Raw genomic sequence first — 27,745 nt, forward strand, 5'->3', positions numbered from 1 at the left:
GCGTCCATAATCGTGCACCAACTGTGATCTTCAGTGCATCTTGTCGTTTTCCACGGTCATGGCTTCAGTATGGTTATCCAGCGCTTGTTGGAGTAGAGCTCGATAGGAGATTGCGGGAAGATACAGAAAGGCGTAAACCAGCAGAAGCAGCAGCAGGGCGACCAACAGAGGAATCCCCCAATCAGAGGTGACGAGCGTCTCCTCACAGCGCGCCTGCAGGAACGACTGCTGCATGACTCTACGGCAACAAACACACAACAAACATAAGGATGACAAACAAGCTCTGGTGTTTCCTCGTTTAATCTAGATGATGTAGGACCAATGATATAATAAATAATTTGATTTAACATCAAGTACTTTGACAAATTTAACAAAAATAAATTTTTAAAAAAGATGATTTTAGTTTGCACAAAGCAGTACATTGAACTGTCTGTTTGAATGAATCAGTACAAAACACTGATTCTGGTGGGCATCATGCTAAGACAAAAAAAGACTAAAATAACTATTGGAATTTTACAGATAACAATACCAATATCCATGCAATTACATTTAGCATATTTAATTAAATTAGTTAAAAAGTTAATAATTAATAAGTTAAATTAGCTAAAGTAATTTTGTACACAAAGGAACTATACTGAACACAAGTAAAAAGATTAATTCTGCCAAAAATGAACATTTATTCATATAAACAACTGTTCGCCAATGTGTTTTGCAGCATATCACGGTGCACGTTTACTACAGCCAACATCACGCTTGCACCTTGCACTGCTGACTCTAAGTCCCATAGTAAAGGCACACCCTAACTTAAACAACACTTATGTTTTTGCATATAAAAGTGTTCTTGGAGAGTCATTATATTACAGTTGAACCACTGAAGTAGCATGCACTGTTTTGAGAATGTTTTTGGTGCTTTTACTTGACTTTAAACATCTCGGGACCATTGCGGTCTATGAAGGATGAGGGAGCTCTCTGATTAATCTAAAACATATTCATTTGTGCTCTGTAGATGAATAAAGGTCTTAGGGGTTTGGATCGACATGAGGGTGAGTAATAAGTGACAATATTTATTTTTGGGTGAACTAACCCTTTAAGTGTATATTTTATGTTTCAAATAGCATCTGTGACAATAAAGAACAGATATATTCTCACCTATATGTATCAACATATTTAAATAAGTGATCATTTAATCTTTACTAAGCATACTTTGTTGGCAAGAATGCATTCAAGTGATCAAATATTGCAATAGAGATAAATATATATCTGCTATATAAATGCTTCACATTTTTTAACAAAATGTTACATTTAAAATATATATATTTTAAACTTTCTACCAATTAATTATTTTTTTAAAAATCAATAAGTAAAAAATTTTAAAGCAGCAATAAGCAAATAGTTATATGCACAATATATCAGTTATCACATTATAACAGTTTGAGATTTTTCAGAAAATTCATGGGAAATCTTTTATACAAAACGAGAAAAATGGGTCACACTTTACAATAATGTCCCATTAGTTAATATATTTACTTGTACTTGTACAGCCTTTATCAATCAGACTTACAATTGCATTAGTTTTTCTCGGTGGCTTTGGTGCATTTCTCACAATACTATTTACATTTGCACAACAATTAATGCCTTACTCAAAACAATTAATACAAACTGCAAAACCTAGTTGATAACCTGCAAAAGTGTGTCACTTGTATTGGTGTCAATAAAAGTGTCAGTGTCATCAAGATGAAAAGTCCTGACAGCTTTGTTTATGAACAACATGGTCAAATGGCGTTGTCATGTTTTCAGTAGGACAGTTTACTCTGTACATTTTTTCCCATGCAAAAAAGTAGGAAAAAATTTTGGTGACACTTCCTGAAAATGCTCAAGACAGCACTATAGACTATTTGCACAACCATTTGAAAACTACAGTAAAGTTAGACATCACTGTATTTAGTGAGGTATCTAAGTACAAGACACTGAATATGTATGTTTCACATTTTTACTGCAGATGCTCTTTGCAATTCTAATTTATTCACAGCATTGAGCAGAAGAATAAATACAACAAACATAAACTCCCTTTGGGTAGAGCTGTGCACAACTGTAAACAATACTGCAGTACATATTGGAACTGAACTTACAACATACATAGGTCTGTAAATCATTCATGAAATAGTTCAATTTAGAAGACATTTCAGGAAAAAAAATATAAATTTTTTTTTAAATAAAATTAGCTAGACAGATTTCTACAACTAGTTCAACATTTTTGAATGTAATAACTCGAGGAATGAAATGAGGACTATTAGTTTAATATGGAAAGACTATTCAACATTGACAAGTTTAGTTAATTTTGACATGACATAAGCAAATGATAATGTTGTAAAACAGCAGAGAGCTGTATGACAGCAATTGATGCACGTCCAAAGCATTTGCAATTTGTTGGAAGGAATGAGAAACTGCTACTATGAGGTGCACAAATGACTAATTGTTTTGAGAAATGCATTAACTGTGGTGCAAATGTAAATAATGTGAGAAATGCACCAAAGCCACTGAGAAAAACTGTTATAAAATTCCAATGTTATGCTTGTTGACATTAGCTAATGCACTGTGAGTTAACAAGAACAAACACCACATGACTTTATTTTCATTAACAAAGATGACTAAATACTGTAATAAACGTATTGTTCGTGTTAGCAAATACATTAAATAAATTAACTTTACTGCAAAGTTCAACTGAAAAATGAATAAGTAGTAAACATACATGATGTAGAGTGATGCTCTTCCTAACTTCCAGTGTGAGCTCATCGTCTGAAAACCCATCCAACAGCGGTTCCTGTGTTTATCTCCTCAATCTTGGTTTCCATCCATCTTCAGCTCCACCAAACAGACTTTAACTCCACTGGTGGGCATCGAAGGCTTGGTTGTGGACATTTTCAGCATCACTTCATCAATCAGTGTGAGTGCAGGGACTCAGTCTCAGTAAGCCAGAGAGGATTGCAGGGTTTTACAGGCTTGAGTGATGAACGTGTGAGTCCATGCATGACATTCAAAAGCAAGCAACACAAAAACTCCAAGTTCTCAAGAGAGAGAAATGAGCAGACAGAAAATAACAGAAAAATTAGAAGAGAAAGAGAGGGAGAAACTCTAATCTGCAGCTGCAGCCTAATCTCTCATAAATCGTGATAGACGGGTGAACACATAGTGTGTGTGAGTGTTGGTGTTTATTCCTGTAATGATGTCTGAGTTGCATAACAGGAAAGCATGAAGCTCTCTGGCCAAAATAAAAACAACTTGTTGAATGACTCTGCAGATCAGGATGATGTTGCTCATGTATGCGCATGTACTCACGGCTCCAGCACGTAAGTGTACTGTCCTTCTGGCGATCGGTCCTGTCTGTAGGTCAGGTTGTAATTGATCATTGTGTCGATCAGGTCATAGAGCTGCTGCTTCTCCCTGGTGCTGTATAGCTGAGGGTTGACCTGCACGACAGACACCAGGGCACATAATTAATACAGTTAAAACATTGTAAATATGTTTTTAACATTTTAAAACTTTATATTTTAAATAGTGATTTATTTCTGTGATGTCAAAAGTGGATTTTATTATAACCAAGGTTGTAAACAAATGTGCTGTTTAAAGGGATAGCTCACCCAAAATGTTCCTCAGCATTTACTCACACTCAAGCAGTTCTAAACTTTTATGAATTTCTCCCTTCTGTTGAACACAAAGCAACATGTTCTGAAGAATGTTGAAAAAAGCAGCCATTGGCATTCATGGTTGGCAAAACGTTTCTGGAAGTAAAAAGCACATTCTTCCTTTGTGTTCAACAGAACGAAAAAACTCAAACAGGTTTGGAAAAAGTCTTTTTTTGATGAACAGAAAGTTTAAAAATTCCGTTACGATCATTTTTTGCTTGACTTACTGCATTAAAAAAGCCCTTTTATCATCTGAATCATGGTCATGTCAGTCACCTCACTAGCAGTTTTAATACATTTTCTTTTAATAAAGAGCAATACTAGAGGTATAAAGATTTCAGCATCTCTCTAGTCCAGACCAGGGCATTTTACGGTCTGCGGGCCACATACGGCCCACTGGACTTCTTTGATCAGACTGCGTGAAGTATTTATTTATTTAAATACAACTGCAAACAGGGTCTTGTAATGCGCAGGTCTGATATTGGAGTCAACAAAAGGGGACTTTCAGATATAGCATATTTTGCATGCTCAGTTTCATCATTTTAAATGGAGATGCACAGATTCAGCATGCAAATAGGAAGGTCACACTCATGTTTTACAGGTGCCATAAGTTGAATAAAATGTATACTTTACAGAGTGCCGCAAGAGAACCACGAGTCATATGACAGGAACCAACAGGCAGCTACACACTTTGTATGGAATTACACAGTAATCAAAGTAGACATTACCTCAGATTAGCGATTTAACAAATACAGATACAGATCCTTTGTCAGTGATGATCATTACATCACATGTTGAAGGATAGCATTTTTTTATTGTTAGATTTTGCTAAGCATTTACTAATAAATGCAGCCATGAAGGCTTTTGCTTTAAAGGGTTAACTGCTATATTATGTGCACAAGTATAGGGAAGTATTGCAGGTTGCAGAAAACAGCCCATCCTGTTATCGAGTGTGGGTGCATAGAAAATGATGAAAGGTCTGAGAATGACAGGACGTATGAGCTCTGTGTACGTGCTCTGAAACATCTGCCTTAAAAGGTGAACTGTTAAGAGAAGATACACAGATACCAGGAAGAGGAATATCTGGTTGCTGAATGGTCAAACTGTCAAGACAAAACCATATAAGTCAAATAGGGTTGGGGTTAGATAGTGTGCGAAAACAGTATAAAAAGCCTGAAGGAGGGCATAATAGGTGAGGGGGCTGAACTGAGGTTACATCTCTCCTGCGCAGAACTTGTATTCTCTAACTTCTTGCATTCAAAATAAAACTTCTTAATTTTCAATTCAGATCTCCGTCAATTTTTGAACATGCAATGGACCATTTGAGTCCTACAATGTGCACCTCACATTTAACCTGACTTCAGTGCGCTTGTTCAGCCCAACACTGGCTGGAATTCTCTCACTGGACATAAAACGGTCCAATTTCACCACATGTAAAAGTGTGTGAGACAAATAAAGGCTTTTCATCATCATCATCATCAAGAATGAATAAATAAATAATAATGAACTAAGGTGAAGCAATCAAACAAACAACCCCATGGCATTTATATAAAGTGCTATTGTGATGCTGGTCTTTAAAATACATTTTGTGTAAAATTGATTCCTTCTTAAACTTTAGAGTTTTTATGAATGTTTGCTGAATAATTTAAATTTTTTTTTAATAAAAATTTTGAATGTATTGGTCTGGCCCTCTAAAACCGGCCCAGAGTGTAATGTGGCACCTTGGAAAAATTAATTGCCCACCTCTGCTCTAGTCTATGTGTGCGCATGTGAAAACATAATTTTCATTTATTTGTTGAGCTGGAATTTAAGGGGACATTCAAACTGAACATGTGTCAATAGAAGTTTGCAATGTTTGCCCCACCTCTACTTCTGATTTGAGTGGTGCTTAGTGAAAAGCCAAAGTTCTATTAACTCGACACGGCATCTTAAAAATACAGCGTTCATACGAGGCTCTGCAAAACACCGGGGATGTAAACGAAATGGTCATGCATGTCTGTCAAGCACATTGACATAGAAAAACAAAGGGAAAGTTGCACACTGGAATGAAAAAACACGTTGTGTAAGTGATCTCTTAATGCTTTGTCATGTATAACGGGCTTAAATCACAAAAGAAATTATAGGAACATTAAATCATAATGAAACACAACAAATACATATTTATTTGTTTCATTCTTCCGTTTTACATTTCTTGTCTGAATATTGTGAAATTTTAGGGGGTTGTTGTGAAGTGAGGGGGACTAAAATACATGTTTAAAGTTTGAAAATGTCTATTTACCTGTTGCAAATGTTATATTGTTACTTCGGGTTTTACAGTCACTCACCGGTCTTAGTTTGGGAGAGATGAGCTCTAGCAGAAGGCTGAGGATGTCCAGACAGAGAGAGCTCATGCAAACACGGCTCTGTATGGCAGGTGGTATGTCGTTCAACATGGCGAGCAGGGCGTTCCTGATGTGCTGAGTTTTGGTAAAGGCCTAGAAACGAACATAAGACTCCATCTATTATTACCTTCGTTATAAATGTTAGTTTATAAATGAATGTTAAAATCACATAAAGACATGTTTGTACACCTGACATCAGCAATCTCAAACATAAAAATAATTCATTTATTCATTTTCCTTTGGCTTAGTGCCTTTATTCATCATGGTTTGCATAAACCGCCAACTTATCCAGCATACGTTTTATACAGCGGATGTTTTTCTAGCTGCAACACAATACTGGGAAACACCCATACACACTCATTCACGCACGCCTCGGCCAATTTAGTTTTTTCGATTCACCTATAGCACATCCAAATGTTTATGATGTGGTGGTTAAATATTTTTTTCTCTTTCTAGAATATTTAGCTTGTTTTCCTTTTTTTGCTTTATTAACTTCATCATTCTCTGACTTTTTGTGTTATCCATGCAAAAATAGAAGTTCATAAACCTATTATAGTATAAGGATTTGTTAAACTGGTTTTGTTAAACTGCCGTTCATAATAATTAAGGTACATATGCTATGTATTTCACTGCTGCATGAATGTAAAGAATCTTTTAAAAGTTTATGATCAGTAGAGTTTCATGTGCTCACCAAAGCTTAATTTATATAATTAAAAATATCCAAGACAAACAATAATATTGTAAATAGTGTGTACATAAAAAAACAAAAACAAAAAAATGTTAAAATGTAATCTACTCTTGTGATGCAAAGCTGTGATTTTCAGCAAAGAGCTTAGAATCACCAAGAGGCGACACTTAATAAAACGCAATAGCAGCGCCCAGCAACAGCCCTGCGATTCTGCCATTTTGGAGTGAAAGCGATCGGATCTTATTGTTTACGCAATGGCAACAGCTGCTTTCTTTTATTTATTTTTTTATTTATTTATTTAAAAAGTGCATTGAAGCTGAAATACAACTTGAAAGACGACAATACAACACTTACAATCACAAGACTGGTGATCATCAGCACTTTTAATAGCTTATTTTACAGGCTTAATGTTTATATTTTAACTATACTTGTTTTCTTGAAACTGTCACTTTAAGGTGAAATTACTTTAATTTAATAGTTTACGCACTGGCATAAAACAAATAATACTCACATGGTCAATTAAATTAACATGACTTTCAAACTGAGATGCAGTTGCAGTATTATATGTTATAACAGCATTTTTCCAGTGTTGTCTGTTACAAAAAGAATACCACAGCTTTTATGTAAAATATGTTAATATATTATAATAGATAAGTCTCCTGATCTGAATCCAATTAAACACATGTGGAGAATTGAAAAGAGGCATTGCGTTGAGCATCTTTGACCAACTCTAAAAGAGGGGTCATTTTTAAGAATAGAAAAGATAGACATTGCAAAATGTAGCCAACTTGTTCATTCACAGAAGTCTTGCTGCTGTCATTAAAAATCATGGAGGCCATATAAACTATTAGATAAAGTCATATTTGATGTTGGGTAGACTAATTTTTGCATTACGCTAATTTGAGTAAAACTTTTAAAAAAAGTAATGGAAGTTATTTTGTTAACCTTACGCTCATGTCATATTAAACTTAGTCTTGTTAACATATTGGAAATTGTTTCTGTTTTTATTGAGATATTGTTTAAAATGTTACTTTTCAAAGGGGTGTACTCAGTATAGTATAGTATAGTATAGTATAGTATAGTATAGTATAGTATAGTCTAGTATAGTAAAGTATAGTATTTTAACTCAATATTTTGATTCATTCTGTCTAATGTTAGTCAGTAAGTCTCATTATTCCAGCTTTCAGTGTCACATAATCCTTCAGAAATAATCATATTAACATATTTATTTGCTGATCAAAAAACATTAGATCAAGTATATTAGCTCTTTAACATTAATTTGGAAACTCTAATTCATTCATGAACTGCAAGTTCAAGGGTATTTATTTGATATAGAAATGTTCTGTAAAGCTACAAATAAACAAATATTAAATAAATAAATAAACATTAAATATCTTAATATCCATTTAAAGTTGAAGTCAGAATTATTAGCCCCCCCCCCCCCCCCCTTTTAATTTGTTTTCTTTTTTAAATATTTCCCAAATGATGTTTAACAGAGCAAGGAAATTTTCACAGTATTTCTGATAATATTTTTTCTTCTGGAGAAAGTCTTTTTTGTTTTATTTTGGCTCGAATAAAAGCTGTTAAAAAAATGTTATGAACCATTTTAAGGTCAAAATTATTAGTCCTTTTAAGCTATATATATATTTTTTTTTGATAGTCTACAGAACAAACCATCATTATACAATAACTTGCCTTATTACCCTAACCTGCCTAGTTAACCTACTTAACCCTTAAAATGTCACTTTAAGCTGTATAGAAGTGTCTTGAAAAATATCTAGTAAAATATTATTTACTGTCATCATGACAAAGATCAAATAAATCAGTTATTAGAAACGAGTTATTAAACTATTACGTTTAGAAATGTGTTGAAAAAATAAAAATAACAGAAATAAAATAAACTGGGGGGCTAATAATTCAGGGGGGCTAATAATTCTGACAACTGTATTAATATTTATTAATTGATGCACACTTCCTAAATATTAATATTCAAAAAATATAAATTACATCAAATCGGCAAGTAAATTTTCTGTATAATCATCAAATACTTCCAACACACAACACTTAAAAAAAAAATCATTTGCTCAGTAAATGCTTAATTTGATGATAGTAATTGGAGACATACTGTACAAGGGTGTGTTTCGAGGCATTATGCTGAAGTGTGTAACTGGGACAGTGTTTTCATTTGATGAATGGGAACGTCAGGTCATTAGTATATTAAGGATAAGTGTGGACAGACATTGTGTCCTCTCGATGTTTATTGCATCCTCTCACCTCATAGTGGCTGTGTGGATAATTGATGCGCGGGACAGAGGTCGCGGCGTACAGCTGGTGAAAGGCAGCGGGCAGGAAGGGGAAGTAGCGCATAAGCGAATAGTTCTGTCCATGTAACACACACTCATTTAGCAAGTCTGAGAAACACAACCAATCAAGACCCGAGCAAACACCCAACATCCCAGGATCCTTCAGCTTCATGCTTAGGAAGTTGTCATAGAGGCCCTACAGAACAGAGAGAGAGAAAACTTTTGGATGAAACACCAGACACATTTGCTTGGATATTTAACTCTAATAATGCATTTTGGGTCTGTTTTGACCTTGAAGGAATACTTAATAGGAATACTCAATTAAACTGCATAGATTTTACAAATGCAAAATCCTTAATAATCATTAGTTTTAGAAGTATAGTCATGTAAAAACTTTAGGACACCCTTTTGAAGTTCATGGTTTTCACTAATATACATAATAAAACATATAAAACTATATTAGTAGTAAACTTTATTGAAAGGAAATTAGTTATGAGCATCACCATAATGCTGCAGACATGCAATAAAACAATACAATATAATAGCTACAATAATAACAATAATCAAGAACTAGATAAAATATATAAATATATGATTACATACGAAGTCTCCAGAGAAACAAACCTCTGAAACGTCTGCTGATGATCAGTTAAGGCATTTGATTAGTTTGACTTATTTGTGTCCATGCTTTATTTTTTATTCATCTGAGGTTTCATTTTCCACATTTTAAGACCTGCCAAAGATCATTTTTTATGTCCTGATGTGGACAAAATTGGCATTTTGTTAGGTGTCCTACTTTTTTTTTTTACATGACTCTATTATACACACCATTAAAAATGTTTTATGATTAGATTAGTATTATTTATTTATTTTCTTCTTAATGCCATAACAGCCTATGTTCATATAGCAAGAACCAGTTAATCCATAAACAAGTCTTTCTTACAAGTTTTTTTAACACTCAAGTTAGTGGGGAGGACAATTTGGAATCTGCATCAAATCTGCATGTTTTGTAGTGGTGTAACGGATCATGAATCTCACGGTTCGGATCACATTACGGTTTTTGAGTCACGGATCGGACTATTTTTCAGATCAGCCAAAAAGGGAGGAAACAAATGTGATTTGCTGTCCACTTATTACAAAAACAGCACTGCAAGAAACGTTTGGTTTTATAAAATAAAATTATTAAAATAAAAAAGAAATAATCAGCCGAATAAATGTAAATGGTAAAATATTCAGCACTGTTATTACTACTGTTGCTGATAATGCTAAATGTAGAAATTTAGCATTATAATTTATACAACCCATATTTATTTTTAGACTTATTTTCAACAAATGAATCAGTTATTCACTTCAACTTCATGTTTCATTGCTAGATGTGTAATTTTTGAAGAATTATTCAGTGGCATATTTTTGAAGGCCTCCTATTGGTTAAATAATGTAATTGCTGCCATCAACTTTCATTTTTGAGCGTCAAGTTAAATGTATATGACGGGGATTTTGATCTTTACCATAAACATCAGTGGTTATATCCAAACTATAAACTGTCATCCCAGTAATTCTGTGTTATTTGATTGTTTGTAACTTCCTAACTAACTCAAAAGACTAAAGACTCAATCTCTTTCTTGATTTTTGCGTTTTTCAAACACCAATTTGAATACAGTGATTCGAAGGATTAATAAACATGCAAATCACCATCATTTATAATTTATGATGCATAGGTGTTGAAATGCCAATCTTTTAATGATTAATCGTGTAGTTTACACTGAATGCATTAATGCAGGCTAAACAAATAGTGACAGAAAATACCTAAAAAAAAAAAAACAACCACATCCCAAATAACCAACGACTTCTTCCGTCATAATTATATTTGACAGGAAAGCCTAAATGCTTTCATACATGTGATTAGAATGATGCGAGATCTCTGCAATCGTTACAAATTCAGAATTAATCTAAAAGTAAAAAAAAAATTATCAATCCGCGGGTCACATCTTCCGAACCGCAGGTTGTGATCCGTTACACCGCTAATGTTTTGGGCTGTGTTTATGCATTTAGATTGCCTTTGAGTATCAAAATTCTTTGTTAAATTAGTGAAGCTATATTAGAGTCATTAATGTGAAAAATTTTGTAAATTCTTTTCTGATTTTGATTATAATACAACAACATGCACCTTTTGAAAAGCTGCTTTAAAACAATAAATACTGTGAAAACGCTAATAAACTTGAATTGAACTGAAATTGCTTCTACAAATAAAATAAAAAAAATCTATGATTTTGGTAGGGCTACTGTCCAGGAGCAATGTTCATTATTCTTTAACTACAGCCCAGAGGGCATGTCAGTATATTTACCTGAGTGAGTTTCTCATGTTCTCCAGTAGATGAGACCAAATGTAAGATGTGCTGAAGCCTTTGTGCACCATCTTTAAGTCCCAACTCATCATAACCACTGAAAGGATCTCCACCAATCCGCTTCCTAAATCACAACACCATTATGAATTGAACAGCACCATAATGAATAGAGAACATAACAGTCTTTAAAATTACAAACATGACAAATAACATCATATTTATTTTTTTAATTATTTTCTGGTCATTTCAAGAATCTAGACAAAAGTCTTCTTTTGTTAAAAAGAAAACAAGATTTTTTTAGGAAACACATGCATTGCAAATTAATTAATGAATTGCATAAAGGGCAGTCCTATGATGGCATTTTGCTCTCTGCATCAAATATGTACAGAGAGGTTACGTATATTGTTTGAGTATGTGGATATATGTAGATATTTTGTTAACCAGTATGACAAATGATTTTGTAAAAACATAAATACAAATAATTCAATCTATGTCTTTCCAATAAGAACTTATAAAAACCAAAGAGTTCAATAATATAAGATTCTTTTTTAAAACAGTATTTTAATAGCATGACCTTATTATGACCAGGGCTAGACTTTTTTTTTAATCACCAGCCACTGTGGCAAGTAGTTTTCCAACATTATTAGCCACTCGCCATTTTCACTAGCTACAATTTTATTGTTTGGAAAATATATTTTATACACATAAATATAACTTAACATGCTAAAATTACTTGATTTAGATTTTGCGTCATCTCCACATGCATCCTCATTCATTTCACTTTTGGTGTGTTGTTAATGAGCTCGCTCAATAATCATGAGCAAATGGGTCATGGTTTCATAGTATTACAATTAGACTCTACAATTAGTCGGGCAGAGTCTGAGAAAAGGCCAACAGGAAAGCTTGCTGTGTCAGTGGCCTCAGAGCTGTAACATATGTGATGAAAAGTACAAAAGTACAGGGAAATGTATTACATTTTTCATTTAGCTAGTCAAAATTATTATTATTGATGAATATATTAAATATTATATTGAATATGCTCATAATAGCATATCAAATTTTCATAAAAATTTTAGAGATGTCTTATTTAATAAATGCTGAATTCTTTTTGAAAACAATTTAGTGTCATCATCATTTCACCCAAAAAAAGGTAATAGAAATATAATGACTAACTTTTTGATATAAAAAGTGCCTTATGGACCATTTCTTTTTTTTTGTACAACAAACTTACATTTGAGCAATGATTATTAAACGCATTTAATTAATCAAGTGTTTAATTAATACATTTTATTTCATTTTCTTTCTTGTTATCTGAAAATGTGCAATTTTGGTGTTTGGACAAAATTTATTAAAACATTTAAAACTACTACTTTTATACTAAAATAAATACGATTGCAAATATAGTTTTAATTTGCAAATATAATTTTAATTATAGTTTTTAATTTTTTTTAAATAAAACTTTTTTTTTAAAAAGTTTTAATTTCACATAATTTTCAGAGCTCAAAATGAAGGATTTACCAAATTTATCTCTGATCACATCAAACATACACAATTAATTATTTCTTAGCCACAAATTTTAAATCTGTCAAAACAAGTAAAATATAGCTGTATACTAAAAACATTTGCAGAGTAATCGGTCCTGGTTAAAGGTCCTAGATTACCAGTTAACTACACATAAATGGGGAATGAATCTCCAATTAAAGCAATGTTATTGTAAAAAATAATAAAATTAAACCATATTAACGCAAAAGAAAGATGGTAAAAAACATACCGTGTGATAATGAAAGGATGATCACACACACGGGTAATGTTAGACCCATAAATAATCTGTTCAAAGAATGGTTAAAGTGAAAGAAACTGGCGCTGCTTACAATAAGTCAACTCTGGAAATCTTGAAAGCAGAAAGACTGTTGGTGCATGTTCATCACTTTTTGTCTAGTCTATCTGAAAGAGAACCGAACACATCAGTTGTGTTGCTAGGCACAGTTGCTTCATGCAAGGAAACGGGAGCGCGCATGCGTTTAAAAACAGTCGCGTGCATCACCTCAGCTGTAAGCGAAAGTGATTATCCTCTCATTCGGTATTCACCTGATTTCTAACGCAATTATTTTGTCAGTCGTGTTGCTTCTCAATGCTAAAATCGCCTTTGCATGCATTATTGATAATGAAATTATTTTCAACCAGCCAAAGTGGCTAGTGGGAGTGTCTGTCTTACCCGCCACTGCTGAAATCTACCCGCATTTGGGTTGGCGGGTGTTAATGTCAAGTCCTGATTATGACTATTTATTTATTTCTCAAACTGAAAAGCTGTGCAGGGCAGACTGCAGAGTGAAAAAGCATGTGACAGTTTTGTGTACCTTTTCAGTCGAGGAAGCTGAAAGATCTCCTGCCAAACTGAGAATAGTCCCTTGTTTTGGTCTTTCAATCCCACACACATGGAGCTGACACTGCGCTGGTCCAAGTGCTTCTGTCCACGACTATGTAAAAACTACACACAGATAGCATGAGCAAACCCATGTTTTTAACTGTGAAATATTTTAAAGCAGCAGATATCTCTCTCACCTGTAATGTGTTGATGCAAGAACGGATGTCATTGTCAGTTTTCTCACACAGGGCCATCAGAGTGCCCGTATCTGCTTTCATTCCCTGACGCCTGCTGATCTACACATAGAAACAAAAGCTTACAGGAGTCACCAATCATGAGCTTTTAAAATCATTGTGTAGACATGCAGGTGTGTGCAAGTGAGTGTGTGTGTGTGCGTCACCTCTGCTAATCTTTGAGCCAAGCGTGAGGGCAGAGTCTGAGGAAAGGCCAACAGGAAAGCTTGCTGTCTCAGTGGCCTCAGAGCTGGAACATATCTGATGAAAAGTACAAAAGTACAGGGAAATGTAATACACTTGTCATTTAGCTGGTCAAAATTATTATTATTGATGAATATATTAAATATTATATTGAATATGCTCATAATAGCATATCAAATTTTCATACAAATTTTTGAGATGTCTTATTTAATAAATGCTGAATTCTTTTTGAAAACAATTTAGTTTCATCATCATTTCACCCAAAAAAAGGTAATAGAAATATAATGACTAACTTTTTGATATAAAAAGTGCCTTATGGACATTTTTTTTTTGTACAACAAACTTACATTTGAGCAATGATTATTAAATGCATTTAATTAATCAAGTGTTTAATTAATACATTTTATTTCATTTTCCTTCTTGTTATCTGAAAATGTGCCATTTTGGTGTTTGGGCAAAATTTATTAAAACATTTAAAACTACTACTTTTATACTAAAATAAATACGATTGTAAATATAAACCTTTTTCTTACAATGCAAAATTACCCATTATGCTTTGCATGTATGCGCAAGGAGACTGCTAAGATCATCCGGTCGGCAGCGGATGCCTATAAACAGCCACATTTAGACAGCTATAAATGATCGTTGTAATCTATTTTATTTGCTTTTAACGTCTTTGAACTAATACTGTTGTGGATTAGCACCTCCTCCTGGACTGATCATTTTAAAAAATGCGATCTAATAGGATGGAAAACAACTGCTGCGAGGCATTTTCCTCTCGTTGTCAGATGGCTCAAGTCAACATTTTCTGTTTGTTTCAAATATATAACCAACACAAACAAATGTAATTCACCAAAATGTTTGACACACACGTAGCCTCTACTGTCCCCCTAACACATTGATTGAAAGAGTGAAAGTAAAGTGAAAGTAAAGTGGCGTTTTGAAAGGACAGAAAAACAAAACCCTGGTAAAATACTACACAACACAAACCAACTAAGTTAAATGAAACATAAATGGCTCCCGAATAGAATCAACATGCAAATCAGCCAGCAGTGTGTCAGTAAGACTTTTATTGGTCATTTTTTTAAATTGCATGACTTACATACAGTTGAAGGCAGAATTATTAGCCCCCCTTTGAATTTTTTTTTCTTCTTTTTTTAAATATTTGCCAAATGATGTTTAACAGAGCAAGGAAATTTTCACAGTACATCTGATAATATTTTTTTCCGGAGAAAGTCTTATTTGTTTTATTTCGGCTAGAATAAAAGCAGTTTTAAATTTTTTATTAACCATTTTAAGGTAAAAATTATTAGCCCCTTTAAGCAAATTTTTTCCGACTGTCTACAGAACAAACCATCATTATACAATAACTTGCCTAATTAAATGTCTCTTTAAGCTGTATAGAAGTGTCTTGAAAAATATCTAGTCAAATATTATTTACTGTCATCATGACAAAGATAAAAGAAATCAGTTATTAGAAATGAGTTATTAAAACTCAGTTTAACAGAAATTGGGGAGAAAAATAAACAGGGGGGCTAATAATTCTGACTTCAACTGCAAGTTTCATGCCAGTAACCTGGTTTGCTCTATAATGCAGTGAAGTATTGTGTGTGTGTGTGTGTGTGTGTGCGCATTGAAGAGCCGCTGAGCTAACAGCTGATACACACAGATGCACTGTATTTCTGACGGCAGACACATGAACTAGGAGAACGTTTTTCTCACGCGCTTGAACCAAATCTGACAGATTATAACGACTTTAACACACCTTTCAAAGTTGTGTCACAAAAACACTCCGTAATATACTCAAAACACTATTGAAACCCATTTTCAGATCGCAAATTACCAGTTGTAAACGCTGTAAACGAAGGTTCTAAACATTCTACCGGAAGATGCTGGTCGCTATGGCGCTCCCCATGCAGCAGCCAAGAAAAAGGTCTATAAATAAGTAAAATAAATTAACAAAATAAAATAAATGAACATTTTTGGCCAGTCAATTCTGAATTTCCAGTATCAGCACATATTTCGGTGCATTTCTTTAGTGTCTGTATGTTTCCTGAAAGTTTAATCGACTGAAAAAAATCATTTTAAACTACTGTAAATGCAACCCAAATATTCCAAGACTTACAGATCATTGCAGATGCAGATGATTGGTCTAAGCAGCACAGATTGCTTTTTCTTTTTCTTTTTCAAGGCATTGACTCCTGATTCCTCTCCATCTTTGCTATCCTTCCGGTTTAGGGTGGCCAATAAGATATTAATGGCAGCCTGAACCAATGAGGAAAAACAAAAATGTCAGAAGCAACTACAAGTAAAAATAATTAACAGTAAGCAACACAGAGGGCAGATCTTACAGCAGGAGCTCCATCGATTTCATCTATAATAAGACAGTTGGGCTTTTCATTGGCTCCCAGAACAGACTTCATCTGTGTGGCAGTATCAATGCGCTTCTGAAAGAGCTCTGCACTGCGGTCATCACTGACAAGAGATTATATTACTTTTAGTAGATTATATTACATATGAACATACTTCTGCTACCATCAGAGCTTGTATCCACTTACCTGGCATTGATTTCTACTACATTGTAACCAGCATGCTTTGCAATAATGTGTGCTAGTGTGGTTTTCCCCAGTCCAGGAGGACCTGATAATAGCGCCACCTGTGGAGTATAACACACACATACACAGAATGTGAAATATAAATGATCCATTTAGCTACATCACTTTTACTATAAACTATTTAGCATATTAGCATTAATCTCACTAGTTCTCTGAAAGTGAGGCTATTACTTCCTAAAAATATATATAATTCAAATATTTTTTTGTTCAAAATAAAAAAAGATACCACGGTTTCAGATAATTGTATGAATTTTTAGACAACACAATAAAAATTTACTTCAGAAATAAATAGCTCTGATTTTCAATTGCAAACATTTATTATTCTGACAAACTATTATTATTGTTATTATTTTTAATAATAACAATAATTTATTTAATAAAAATTTTAAAACTTATAAAGTCAGAATTCCGAAATATAAAGTCAAAATTCCAAAAACTAAAGTCAGAATTCAGAGTAGCAAAGTCGCAATTCCGAGTTACTGTCAGAATTCTGTTATAAAGTCAGAATTCCGAGATATAAAGTCAGAATTTCGAGATATAAAGTCAGAAATCTGAGTCATAAAGTCGCAATTCCAAGTTAGAGTCAGAATTCAGTTTTATAGTCAGACTTCCAAGATACAAAGTCAGAATTCCGAGTTATAAAGTCAGAATTCTGACTTTATAACTCGGAATTCTGAATTTATAACCTGGAGTTCTGACTTTATAACTCAAAATGCTGACTTTATATCTCGGAATTCTGACTTTATATCTCGGAATTCTGACTGTAACTCGGAATTGCAACTTTATGACTCAGAATTCTGACTTTATAATTGTTATTTTTATTGTTGTTTTTTTTATTATTCAGTGGCGGAAAAGGGCTTCCATAATTATTCTATTATTATACAAAAAACTAAAAATATAAAAACAAAAATGTATTAAATCTAAAACTAAAATCAAATCTGAACCGAATACAACAAATATAATAATATTGTTATTGCTCAATTTCACTTACCTTAAATTTCGGTCTTTTGTACTGGTCTAGCTCAGCCTCTAGTATCTCTTCTGTCATTTGAGACTTGGTTTTGAAACGTTGGGCCTGGTTTTGGTTTTGAGCGTTTGTAAAATTCGATCTGGCCTCAGCAGGGACGGGACGGCTTTTCCTCTCTCGCCCGAAGACCACAGTGTCCCAGAGCTTCAGCCATTTCAGCAGACAGCGATTAGTGAACTACAGAGATACAGAGATAATGTAAATAATAACAAATCTGATGGTTACCAATAAACCAGAGGAGTTTTTGAAGTTTAAAGTAACTTCCATTCATTCATTTATTTTCTTTTCAGCTTAGTCCCTTTATTAATCTGGGGTCGCCACAGCGGAAAGAACCGCCAACTCATCCAGCAATTGTTTTATGCAGCGGATGCCCTTCCAGCTGCAACCCATCTCTGGGAAACACATACACACTTATTCACAAACACATACACTATGGACAATTTAGCCTACCCAATTCACCTGTACCGCATGTCTTTGGACTGTGGGGGAAACCGGAGCACCCAGAGGAAACCCACGCGAACGCAGAGAGAACATGCAAACTCCACACAGAAACGCCAACTGACCCAGCCAAGGCTCGAACCAGCGACCTTCTTGCTGTGAGGCAACAGCACTACCTACTGCGCCACTGCAGTATTGCCCAAGTAACTTCCATTTAAAGTAAAAATTCGAATCTAACATAAAATATTTGCAAATAAAGCACAGTTTCCAACACACAGGGAAACTAGCATGGTAAATGAATAATAAAGTTTATGTTTTTTTAACTCATTATATTTATAATACTTAACTCTATCGTAAATTAGTTGTGCCTCAGAGCAGCAGAGGACACGCAATATTAAACACTGTCATGCTTTCTTGCATTTAGAAGCCAGGTCTAAGATGGATTTTTGCAAAGGATTTTGCAAAACACACATAAATGTATTTACTTCTTCATAGTTTCTATAGTATGCGACTCAATTGGCCGTATGTTTATGCGCATCTTGATGTTATTAAAAATAATTTTTTTATGCGAAATCCTAAAATGCTCATAACTATAGGTGGAGGGAAACACAGCTCATGACTCACGTCATCACTCAGTAGATCAGTGTAGTGCTGTGGCGAGAATTGATCCACCCAAAGTCGTGAAGATGCTTCCTCCTCACCACTATCACCATCCACACCAGAGTCTGTCTGCTCTTCTGTAAGAAGATCTGCATCTATACCACTGAAACACAAGTTAGAGTTAACATGGACAGAGAAGTTCATGTATTGAGTAAAGTATTAACTGGAACAAAACACACCTTTTCATAAGTTCTGTCAGCCTTTGAGATTCCTCCACCACTTGCCGATGCCGCTGTAAAAACAAGCCCAATTCAGACATTCAGATTTGTTTGTATATGCACACATAGGACTGGACTAGGGATGCTCATTTCGGTTAATTTGCCCAACCGACAACTGCTCTTCATTAAACTAATATTAACAGAATAATATTAAATAATAATTTAATAAACAAATAATTAATTGACAAGTCTATTTTGTGTCCGACACATTTTAACATGCGAAGAACAGCATACATTAACAACAGGACATCGTTAAATCTTCACGCACATGCAGCTTTTCCAACAGCATAGAAAAAATGAATAAACTAAATAAAAAGAATAATGTATGAAGACAGTGGTGCTTTGTCTACTAAAAAAAGAAAATTGATTGATTTATGTTTAATTCAAGCAAGGCATTGTGTTGCTTTATGTTGAAAAAATGTTAATCGCCCCTCTACTGGACTTTCAAAAGCTCACATATAAGTAAAAAAAATCCTCTTTTTTGCTTTTTGTGATATCTTGGAGGTGTTTTTGGACTTTGTGAAAATGAAGACACTGAAGAAGCTTTGAAAGTCTGAAGTTGTGGAATTTGAAGGGGTGTTTGATTAGATTACTTTTTTTATTATTTGCATTTTAATGATTATTATTTACCTTTTATTTTTTTTCCCTAAAGCTGTCTGGGGTAAGTTTTGGGTATTGTGGTTTGATTTATTGTAAAACCTTGAAAAAAACTTAATAAAGACATGCTATACAAAAAGAATCAAATTAATAGGCCTGCCCTGAACGTTTTTTATTTAAATTACAAAACAAAAACACAGTCTGAATAATTTTTAATAACCGGCATAGGCTGTTTTTTTCCCAATCATATGCTTTTTTTTCTGTCAAATAAAAAACAGCAGGCTACCTCAAATCGATCGCTCCACTGAAAATAAGCATTTGAGTAATGCTGACCGCATTCACACACATCTACACCCACTCTGATTCACATGCACATATTGGGTCTCATTCACTAATGATTGCGTAAGTTTTTTGTATTTAAATATCCACATTTGAACTTCTCATGAAAATTTTCCACCTGGTACGCACGCGAGTTTGCTCTTAAACTCGTTGCTGTTAGCAAATTTGGAGTGTTCTACAATGAGCACCCACATGCACAAGGTTATTCATTTTATAATACATGCCCACGCCGGCTCCATATAAGGGCTTTCCATCAAATGCCACTTGTCCAGAAAAAAAAAATTAGACAAATTATGAATTAAGAAGAGACAATTATTTCACCTAAACAAAAGAAAAAGAACTTGAACGAGAATCATAGTTTTAATGTTGATTTCAGTTCTGAAAATGCAAGCTGCAACCCACTGTATTTTTGTTGACCACAGAAAAGACTCTTTTCAAATGAGAACAGCTCTGTCTGTTTTATGATGCTTAGCAACAGTCTTGATGTTCAGAACTAGACATTTACAAAAATGTGATGAATCATGATTTAATCTGTACGCACATTTCTTGTACCGATTTGAGCATACGCATGTTTAGTGAATGACACCCATTGTTGTTTTATCAATATATTTATTATTTTCTCATAAATAATTTACAGAATCATTTCAATCTACATGCACACATTCTTTTCTAACCACCCTCACTAGACAAAACACTTAAATGGACATAATTGTGAGGCATTGAGCTGATGTGTAAAATAGGTGTTTAGCGATATATATATATATATTTTTTGTATGATATATTGCACCAAAATATATTGCGATAAACAATATTATTGTCATTTTAACACCATTTTATGCCACTCATTGTATATCAAACCAATACCAGAATGACACATTAATATCATCACAATGCAAGAAGAGTCTTCCAAGGAACACATGATATTTAATTCTTAAGAATATTTCATTAAATTATAGCCATTTTAACAATTTAATAATTAGCCATTGGAATCAGAATGTGAAAATGTACATATCTCAAATAAATAAATAATAATAAATGTTAACAAAAAAGTGCAAGGTAAAAAGTAACCGAGGCTGCGATATCTGCTACCAGATCTATTTTCAGTTGTCAGACACCCACATGAAAACATACTATAGTAATTAATGGTAAATAAATACTAGTGTTTACCATACCGAAACTGAAATTTTCAATTAAGATAGAGATGTTGCACAATCAGCTAAAATGTTGCAAGCATTAGTTTTTATGTATGGGCGATATACGGTTGAAGTCAGAATTATTAGCCAGTCAGAATTATTAGCCCCTCTGTTTATTTATTTTTTCCCCAATTTCTGTTTAACGTAAAGAAGATTTTTTTCAAAACTTTTCTAAACATAATAGTTTTAATAACTCATTTCTAATAACTGATTTATTTTATCTTTGCCATGATGACAGTAAATAATATTTTACTAGATATTTTAAGACACTTCTATACAGCTTAAAATGACATTTAAAGGCTTAACTAGGTTAATTAGGTTAACTAGGCAGGTTAGAGTAATTAGGCAAGTTATTGTATAATGATGGTTTGTTCTGTAGACAGTCGAAAAAAATATATAGCTTAAAGGGGCTAATAATTTTGACCTTAAAATGGTTCATAAATTAAAAGCCGAAATAAAACAAATAAGACTTTATCCAGAAGAAAAATATTATCAGACATACTGTGAACATTTAAAAAAGAAAAAAAATTAAAAGGGGGGCTAATAATTCTGACTTCAACTGTATATTGCATCACCAAAAATGATTGAGATCATGTCCATGTGTTGGGCGATAAATCGATATATTGATTATTGTGACAGGCCTAGTGTAAAATAAGAGGAAATAAAGAAGTAAAGAGACCCATTATTCTTACTCTCTCCGCAATCTGTTCTTTGAGCACTTCAATGGGAACAGCTAGCAGTCCTAGTCCATTCAGTGAGTTACGGAAGGCTCTCGGGTCTGGCACCTGAGAAAAAGAATAAAACATCAATCATTCATGTATTGCACTCCTGTAAGCTGTCAAGTAAAATTGTTAATACGGTATAAAACCTTCTCCTCATCCTCTTTCTTGTTAAGGTAGACTCTGTTTCCCATAGAGTCTGTGACTGTGATGTAATCTCCGATCGCAGGCGGGCGTTTCTGAGCATGACGTTTTGCTGCTGTCACCCGCTTTGGTGACTCCTGTAAAGCTCCCAGGCCACTAATATCTAAAACATTGGTTGTTATTTTTGTGGTTGCTGGTCTGTCTGGACTCAGGGTTAGGGAAAATCTAGGACTATAAAAAATGAACAATCAAAAACCAACGCTTCCATTTGGTGGTAAATTGTGAAAACTGTGATGTGCATAAATATTTACCCGTCTCTCACTTCCCTGTCGTAAACCTCTGGGGAAGATGGAGGAGTGATGTCGTCATCATCATGGTCAACACCAAACTGGAGCTTTTTCGCCACATCCTGCCTCCTTTTCTTGGGTTTAGGAGCTGTGAGAAACCAAACACCATTAGAGACAAGCCTTTATATTTAATCTTTCTCTTCACAAAGTCAAAGTTTATAATAGGACTGAGTCTATAAACAATATTATAATCGAATCGCGATAGAATTTTTGTCAATAACAATGATAAGCTCTGGATTTTTTTGACCGATATTAATCTAAGAGCCAGTCACAGAGCAGAAACGTGCAACAATGGGAATCTAAAAGTGTGTTGATATTAGAGACGTACTGAATTTTTGGTCACCGAAAATTTGTCAGCTGAAAATAGTATGCCATTTAATGGACCCTCTAATTTTTGTGGTTTCAGTCATTGTTGGGGTACTCATTTAAATCTGGAAGCATTAACAACTTATATTACAATATATATCATTATTGTTCAATATGGAAAATAATTATCGACATTACATTTTTGTCATATCGCGCAGCCCTAGATTATGCTACACAATACTCTTCTTTTACATTTCAAGACTAAAGAATGTTTACATTTCATTACAATTAGAATGTTATTTCAAATAAATGTTGATCATTTAGCTTTTTAACATTATTACAATTAATACTAACCACTACACCACTGGTGCCAACAGTAACGATACATATTTTTATATCAGTAGTTAATACTTCCAGATTTAAAATTGTATCCCAACAATGACTGAAGCAACAAATTAGAGGGTCCATCAAATAACATAACCTATTTTCAGAGGCCGATCATTTTTGGCGGCCGAAAATTCACAAACACACTTCTAGATTTCCATTGTTGCACATTTCTGCTGTGTGATTGGCGTTTAGAGCAATACAGAATAAAAAAGTCCAGTTAATCATTGTTATCGATATAAATTATATTGCGATTCGATATAATATCAGCCCAAGCCCAACCCTAGCTTAAAGGGGAGTCAAGAACACAATTACAGTGCAAAATAAATGCTTAATTATTAGTGAATTCTAAAAAATAATAATAATGGACATGAATTTCCAGTTTCCATCACTTTCAACACTGATGATGTAAAATTTTACATGCACACCAAATCAGAACATTAGAATGAATGTTGAATGATCATGTGACACTAAAAAAAGGTAAATGGTATTTTAGATTAGGGCTGCATAATATATCGTTTCAGCATCGATATTGCAATGTGTGCATTTACAATAGTCCCATGCCATGTTGATTTTGGATTATAGCTGACCAGGAGCTACACAATTGTATTTAGTTACTGTATTTATATGATTTATGCAAAAAAATGTTTTTTGCTTAAAATTTTAGTCTTTTTTCTAGTCCAAATATTTACATTTCAAAGCGAAACAACAATTATTTTCCTTACCCCACTGGCAGATAAAATTCGCTTGTTTAAAGGAAACTTTTAATTTTGTTGAAAACAAAACAATATTTTATTTCATCTGAGAATTTCTTGATATTTGGACTAGAAACGAGACAAAGTAAGAAAAAAGCATTTTTTTTGCATTGTGATTATTTAATTTCTGTACCTGAATACTGTTAGGCTAGCCAGAAAACCATCAAATAGTGCCATTCAAACTATATTGTAAAACTGTATTCATATCACAATATTTAATTGCAGAAAAAAATAATTAAATAAATAAATAAACCACAATATCAAATTTTCCAATATCATGTAGCCGTATATTAGTTATAAAATTTCACATTACTGTTTTGCTTTGACTGAATAAATGAATGAATGAATTGTTGAGCATGAGAACCTTCATTCAAAACACCAATCCCAACCTTCTGTATGGTAGAATTGTTCTATGACACAAATGTAAAAACCCAACATAACACTCACTCAGAGACTCCTCTTCCTCCTCGTATACAGGCGGAGAGATGCCCTCTGGATGCTGGTTATTTACTGATTTCTTCGATGGCTGGTCTCCGGACACAAGGGCTTCCTCGAACGTCTTTGTGATTGGCTTATTGCGAAATTCAGACACTTTTGCGGCTGGTGGATCATTGCCTACACACAGATAGATAGATATATTTTAATGAATGAACTAATTGAATTATTTTAGGTGATTATTTACAAATCAGTTCCACAACTGAACAGAGATTACTGTTAAACTTAAACTGAATGCTGTAATCTGTTGATAAGCTACAACAAAATAGAAGAAGTATCCATGTATTAGGTATTTTTGGGGTTAAGAAATTAATTATTATATTAAGCAAGGATACGTATTCTTTTACATTTCAAGACTAAAGTAAAAACAATTAGAATGCAACAACATTTCTAATGAATGCTCATCATTTAACCCTTTAACAGGCATCGTAAATGCCTGGTTGAGCTTTTGTCCACAGGTTTTCATTAAAACAAAAAACTCAATTAGCTTGGAGGGGTGTCAGGAACACAATTTAAAGAAACTAAAGAAATTAATAAAAATATAAATTAAAAAAATCTATCTATCTGTCTATCTATCTATCTGTCTATCTATCTATCTACCTGTATGTCTGTCTGTCAGTCTACTTATCTATCTATCTATCTATCTATCTATCTATCTATCTATCTATCTATCTACTTGTCTGTCTGTCTGTCTACTTATCCATCTATCTATCTATCTATCTATCTATCTATCTATCTATACACAGTAATCAACATTTAAAGCGGTAACCCCTTCACCAGAGTTGTCCTAAAACTAATGAACACCCATTCTTGTCTTAAAACTTTTTTGATCCATTTCAATTATTGACTACTGCATATTTATACTCATTTAAAAATAGTTAGATATATTGCCTTTAGATTTTTATTTATACGTCATATGTATCTGTCACAGCCATATTTGTAGTAACGCAAACATAATGGGAATCGAAATACAGTACAAACTGTATCCATTTAGTTATTGTGGGAATGGTGGCATGATATTAATATGCAAAAGCACGGATATTTACCACATTCATGTACCACATTGGTATTCTTCAAAGAAATTGAGGTAGAGCTAATTATATATTCGCATATTAGTTACGTGACAACATGTGCCATGCTCCCTATATTGTTTACCATGATACTTTAAATATTCAGTCTTAAATCTCATGCAAGTATGAGCTGAAAACAACATCAGCACTATTTATTTGACTGAACAAGGTTGTACATTGATAGTCAGTGGCTGCTAATATGAGTTCACTATTTAGAATTTGCTAAGAATACCTTTCTGAAATTATATCATTTAGTAGAAAGTCCAATTTTGTGAACATAAAACCAACTTTACCTCAGTTTCAAAGAACACACTACATACAATGGTGTGTCTGCGTGTGTGTAGCGTTACAGAGGACGACGGCATTTTATTATGCTATTTATCTAAATAGAACAGCCAACTAAAATTCGATAAAAACTATCTTGATATTTTAACTTATAAACAGGACGGTCAGTAGAGTACACTGTAAGAGACTTGACATGAGCACTTTTCTGTAACTTACTCTCCAATTCAGCCATGACTTCCAATTCATCTGCGAACTGTTGTTCAAAATCATCTTCAATCCCGTACATTTCGTCATATTCGTCCATGTTTGCGGTGTTTTGTCTGCTTTGGCAGGAAATTTCACTTTTGATTTGACATGTGAACACAAAAACGACAGAGAGTACACAAGACGGCAACAAAAAGTTTCGCGCAAAAATTTGTGAACGTAAATGTACTTCCGGCTTCAATAAAAGTCCTACATGGACAGCGTTTGATTTTAAATGAAATATGTTTCCTAAATGTATTTGGAGGGAAACAATAATATCTATAAAATAGCACGTACTTTAAAAAAAATCATTTCATTTATCTCCATACCTCTGTTTTTTTATTATTATGTTTGCTGAACATTTCTAATCAAATGCATAACAAATCTTACAATAGGTTGTCCAGTGATGGGTTGCGGCTGGAAGGGCATCCGCTGCGTATAACATGTGCTGGATAAGTTGGCAGTTCATTCCGCTGTGGCGACCCCGGAATAATAAAGGGACTAAGCCGAAAAGAAAATGAATGGATGAATGAATGGATGAATGAATGAATGAATGAAATTTTCCATAGGATATTTATATTTCAGCATAAAATATGCAAGTTAAATAAAAAGAAAAGGGAATAAAAAATCAAACAAACCAAGAACATAACAATACAAAACAATTACCATCGAGAGGAGTAGTTTGGTTTTTGGAGTATATTTACAGTTCTAGTTGCTTTTCGACTTAACAGTCGTTTAAGAGTTTTAAAATTATTTTTTTAATCAGCCTTGAAAAGGAAGATGGTAGGCTTCCTCTCCGACCATTTACACTTGTGTACATGAAACTTAGCTAATATTATCAAAAGATTTAGCATAAACAGGATATTCTTATCCATATCTTTTTATCTACATAAAATATGGCATCTCTTTTTTATATTAATTATTCGGTGCCTCTGATTTGCAGACACACTAGAGAAGAGAGTGATGTCATTTAGAAAATCAAGACGCAAGCCAATCATTTTGCGAGAACGCAACTATTTTGCATATGCTGAACAATACAGTAAAACGCGTGAAATAAACTATGTAAATGTTTTAATATACTTTTAATCGTCCTCAGGATTTTTAGTAACCGACTCTAAGATATAACTAATCACATGTTTTATTAAATGCTAAACAGTTTGACTACCGTCGGGCTATTTGATAGACAGTATCGGTACTATATATTATAGTCCGCTCTCCATTGCGTGTGTGTTGTCTGAGACAACACATATACTAAAATTGGTTCGATACAGAGAAGATTAGCATGGTCCCTTGCGCAAAGATGACACGCAAAATCGTGAGGCGAATCAATATTTTGAGTTCAATTATCGATAACTTCAGATAGTCGCCCTTTAATAAGGAAATATTCTCGCTATTAATAAACCATTATTAATGGCATTTGCCCAAACTCTTAAAAAGTTAAACTCTTTTTGTATCAATATTTTATACAATACAGAATGAATTACATCCTCAATGAAAATGGACACAAGAGAGCGAGAGAAAGAAAATAAATAAATAAATAATAAAGAACATTCAATAAATTGAGGACAAGACATTTAAGAATCATTTACAGTATTTGAATAAAGTAATTTCAAAATGAGATAGTTCTGTTTGCTTTCTTATTTTCAGATAATGAAATTGTATTTAAATAATGAATCACTTCTTACAAGAAAATATGGTTTGGTTTAAT

At 33.5% G+C, this 27,745-nt stretch overlaps 1 protein-coding gene and 1 non-coding gene across 2 annotated transcripts in view; one reads left to right on the forward strand and one right to left on the reverse strand.

Annotated features, from left to right (window-relative positions):
• The window catches only part of chtf18 (CTF18, chromosome transmission fidelity factor 18 homolog (S. cerevisiae)), a 33,951-nt gene extending 7,750 nt beyond the window's left edge, over nucleotides 1-26,201 (reverse strand). The window contains exons 1-18 of the mRNA XM_056462557.1: nucleotides 26,011-26,201; nucleotides 24,392-24,559; nucleotides 22,464-22,587; nucleotides 22,158-22,383; nucleotides 21,982-22,074; nucleotides 19,122-19,174; nucleotides 18,907-19,045; nucleotides 17,809-18,021; nucleotides 16,761-16,858; nucleotides 16,554-16,677; nucleotides 16,328-16,467; nucleotides 14,166-14,259; nucleotides 13,963-14,061; nucleotides 13,758-13,888; nucleotides 11,401-11,524; nucleotides 9,027-9,251; nucleotides 6,008-6,157; nucleotides 3,337-3,467 (exon numbers count right to left, since the gene is read on the reverse strand). Of these exons, the coding sequence (XP_056318532.1) occupies nucleotides 3,337-3,467; nucleotides 6,008-6,157; nucleotides 9,027-9,251; nucleotides 11,401-11,524; nucleotides 13,758-13,888; nucleotides 13,963-14,061; nucleotides 14,166-14,259; nucleotides 16,328-16,467; nucleotides 16,554-16,677; nucleotides 16,761-16,858; nucleotides 17,809-18,021; nucleotides 18,907-19,045; nucleotides 19,122-19,174; nucleotides 21,982-22,074; nucleotides 22,158-22,383; nucleotides 22,464-22,587; nucleotides 24,392-24,559; nucleotides 26,011-26,098 (2,420 nt within the window). The 5' untranslated portion in view covers nucleotides 26,099-26,201. The remainder of the gene's footprint in view (nucleotides 1-3,336; nucleotides 3,468-6,007; nucleotides 6,158-9,026; nucleotides 9,252-11,400; nucleotides 11,525-13,757; nucleotides 13,889-13,962; nucleotides 14,062-14,165; nucleotides 14,260-16,327; nucleotides 16,468-16,553; nucleotides 16,678-16,760; nucleotides 16,859-17,808; nucleotides 18,022-18,906; nucleotides 19,046-19,121; nucleotides 19,175-21,981; nucleotides 22,075-22,157; nucleotides 22,384-22,463; nucleotides 22,588-24,391; nucleotides 24,560-26,010) is intronic.
• Nucleotides 26,202-27,264: 1,063 nt separating this feature from the next.
• Nucleotides 27,265-27,372, forward strand: LOC130234179 (U6 spliceosomal RNA). The gene has a single exon (XR_008838270.1). It is a non-coding gene; the product is annotated as a U6 spliceosomal RNA (small nuclear RNA).
• The last annotated feature ends 373 nt before the right edge of the window (nucleotides 27,373-27,745 follow it).

Source organism: Danio aesculapii, chromosome 1, assembly GCF_903798145.1.
Source record: "Danio aesculapii chromosome 1, fDanAes4.1, whole genome shotgun sequence".
NCBI classification, from domain to species: Eukaryota; Metazoa; Chordata; class Actinopteri; order Cypriniformes; family Danionidae; genus Danio; species Danio aesculapii.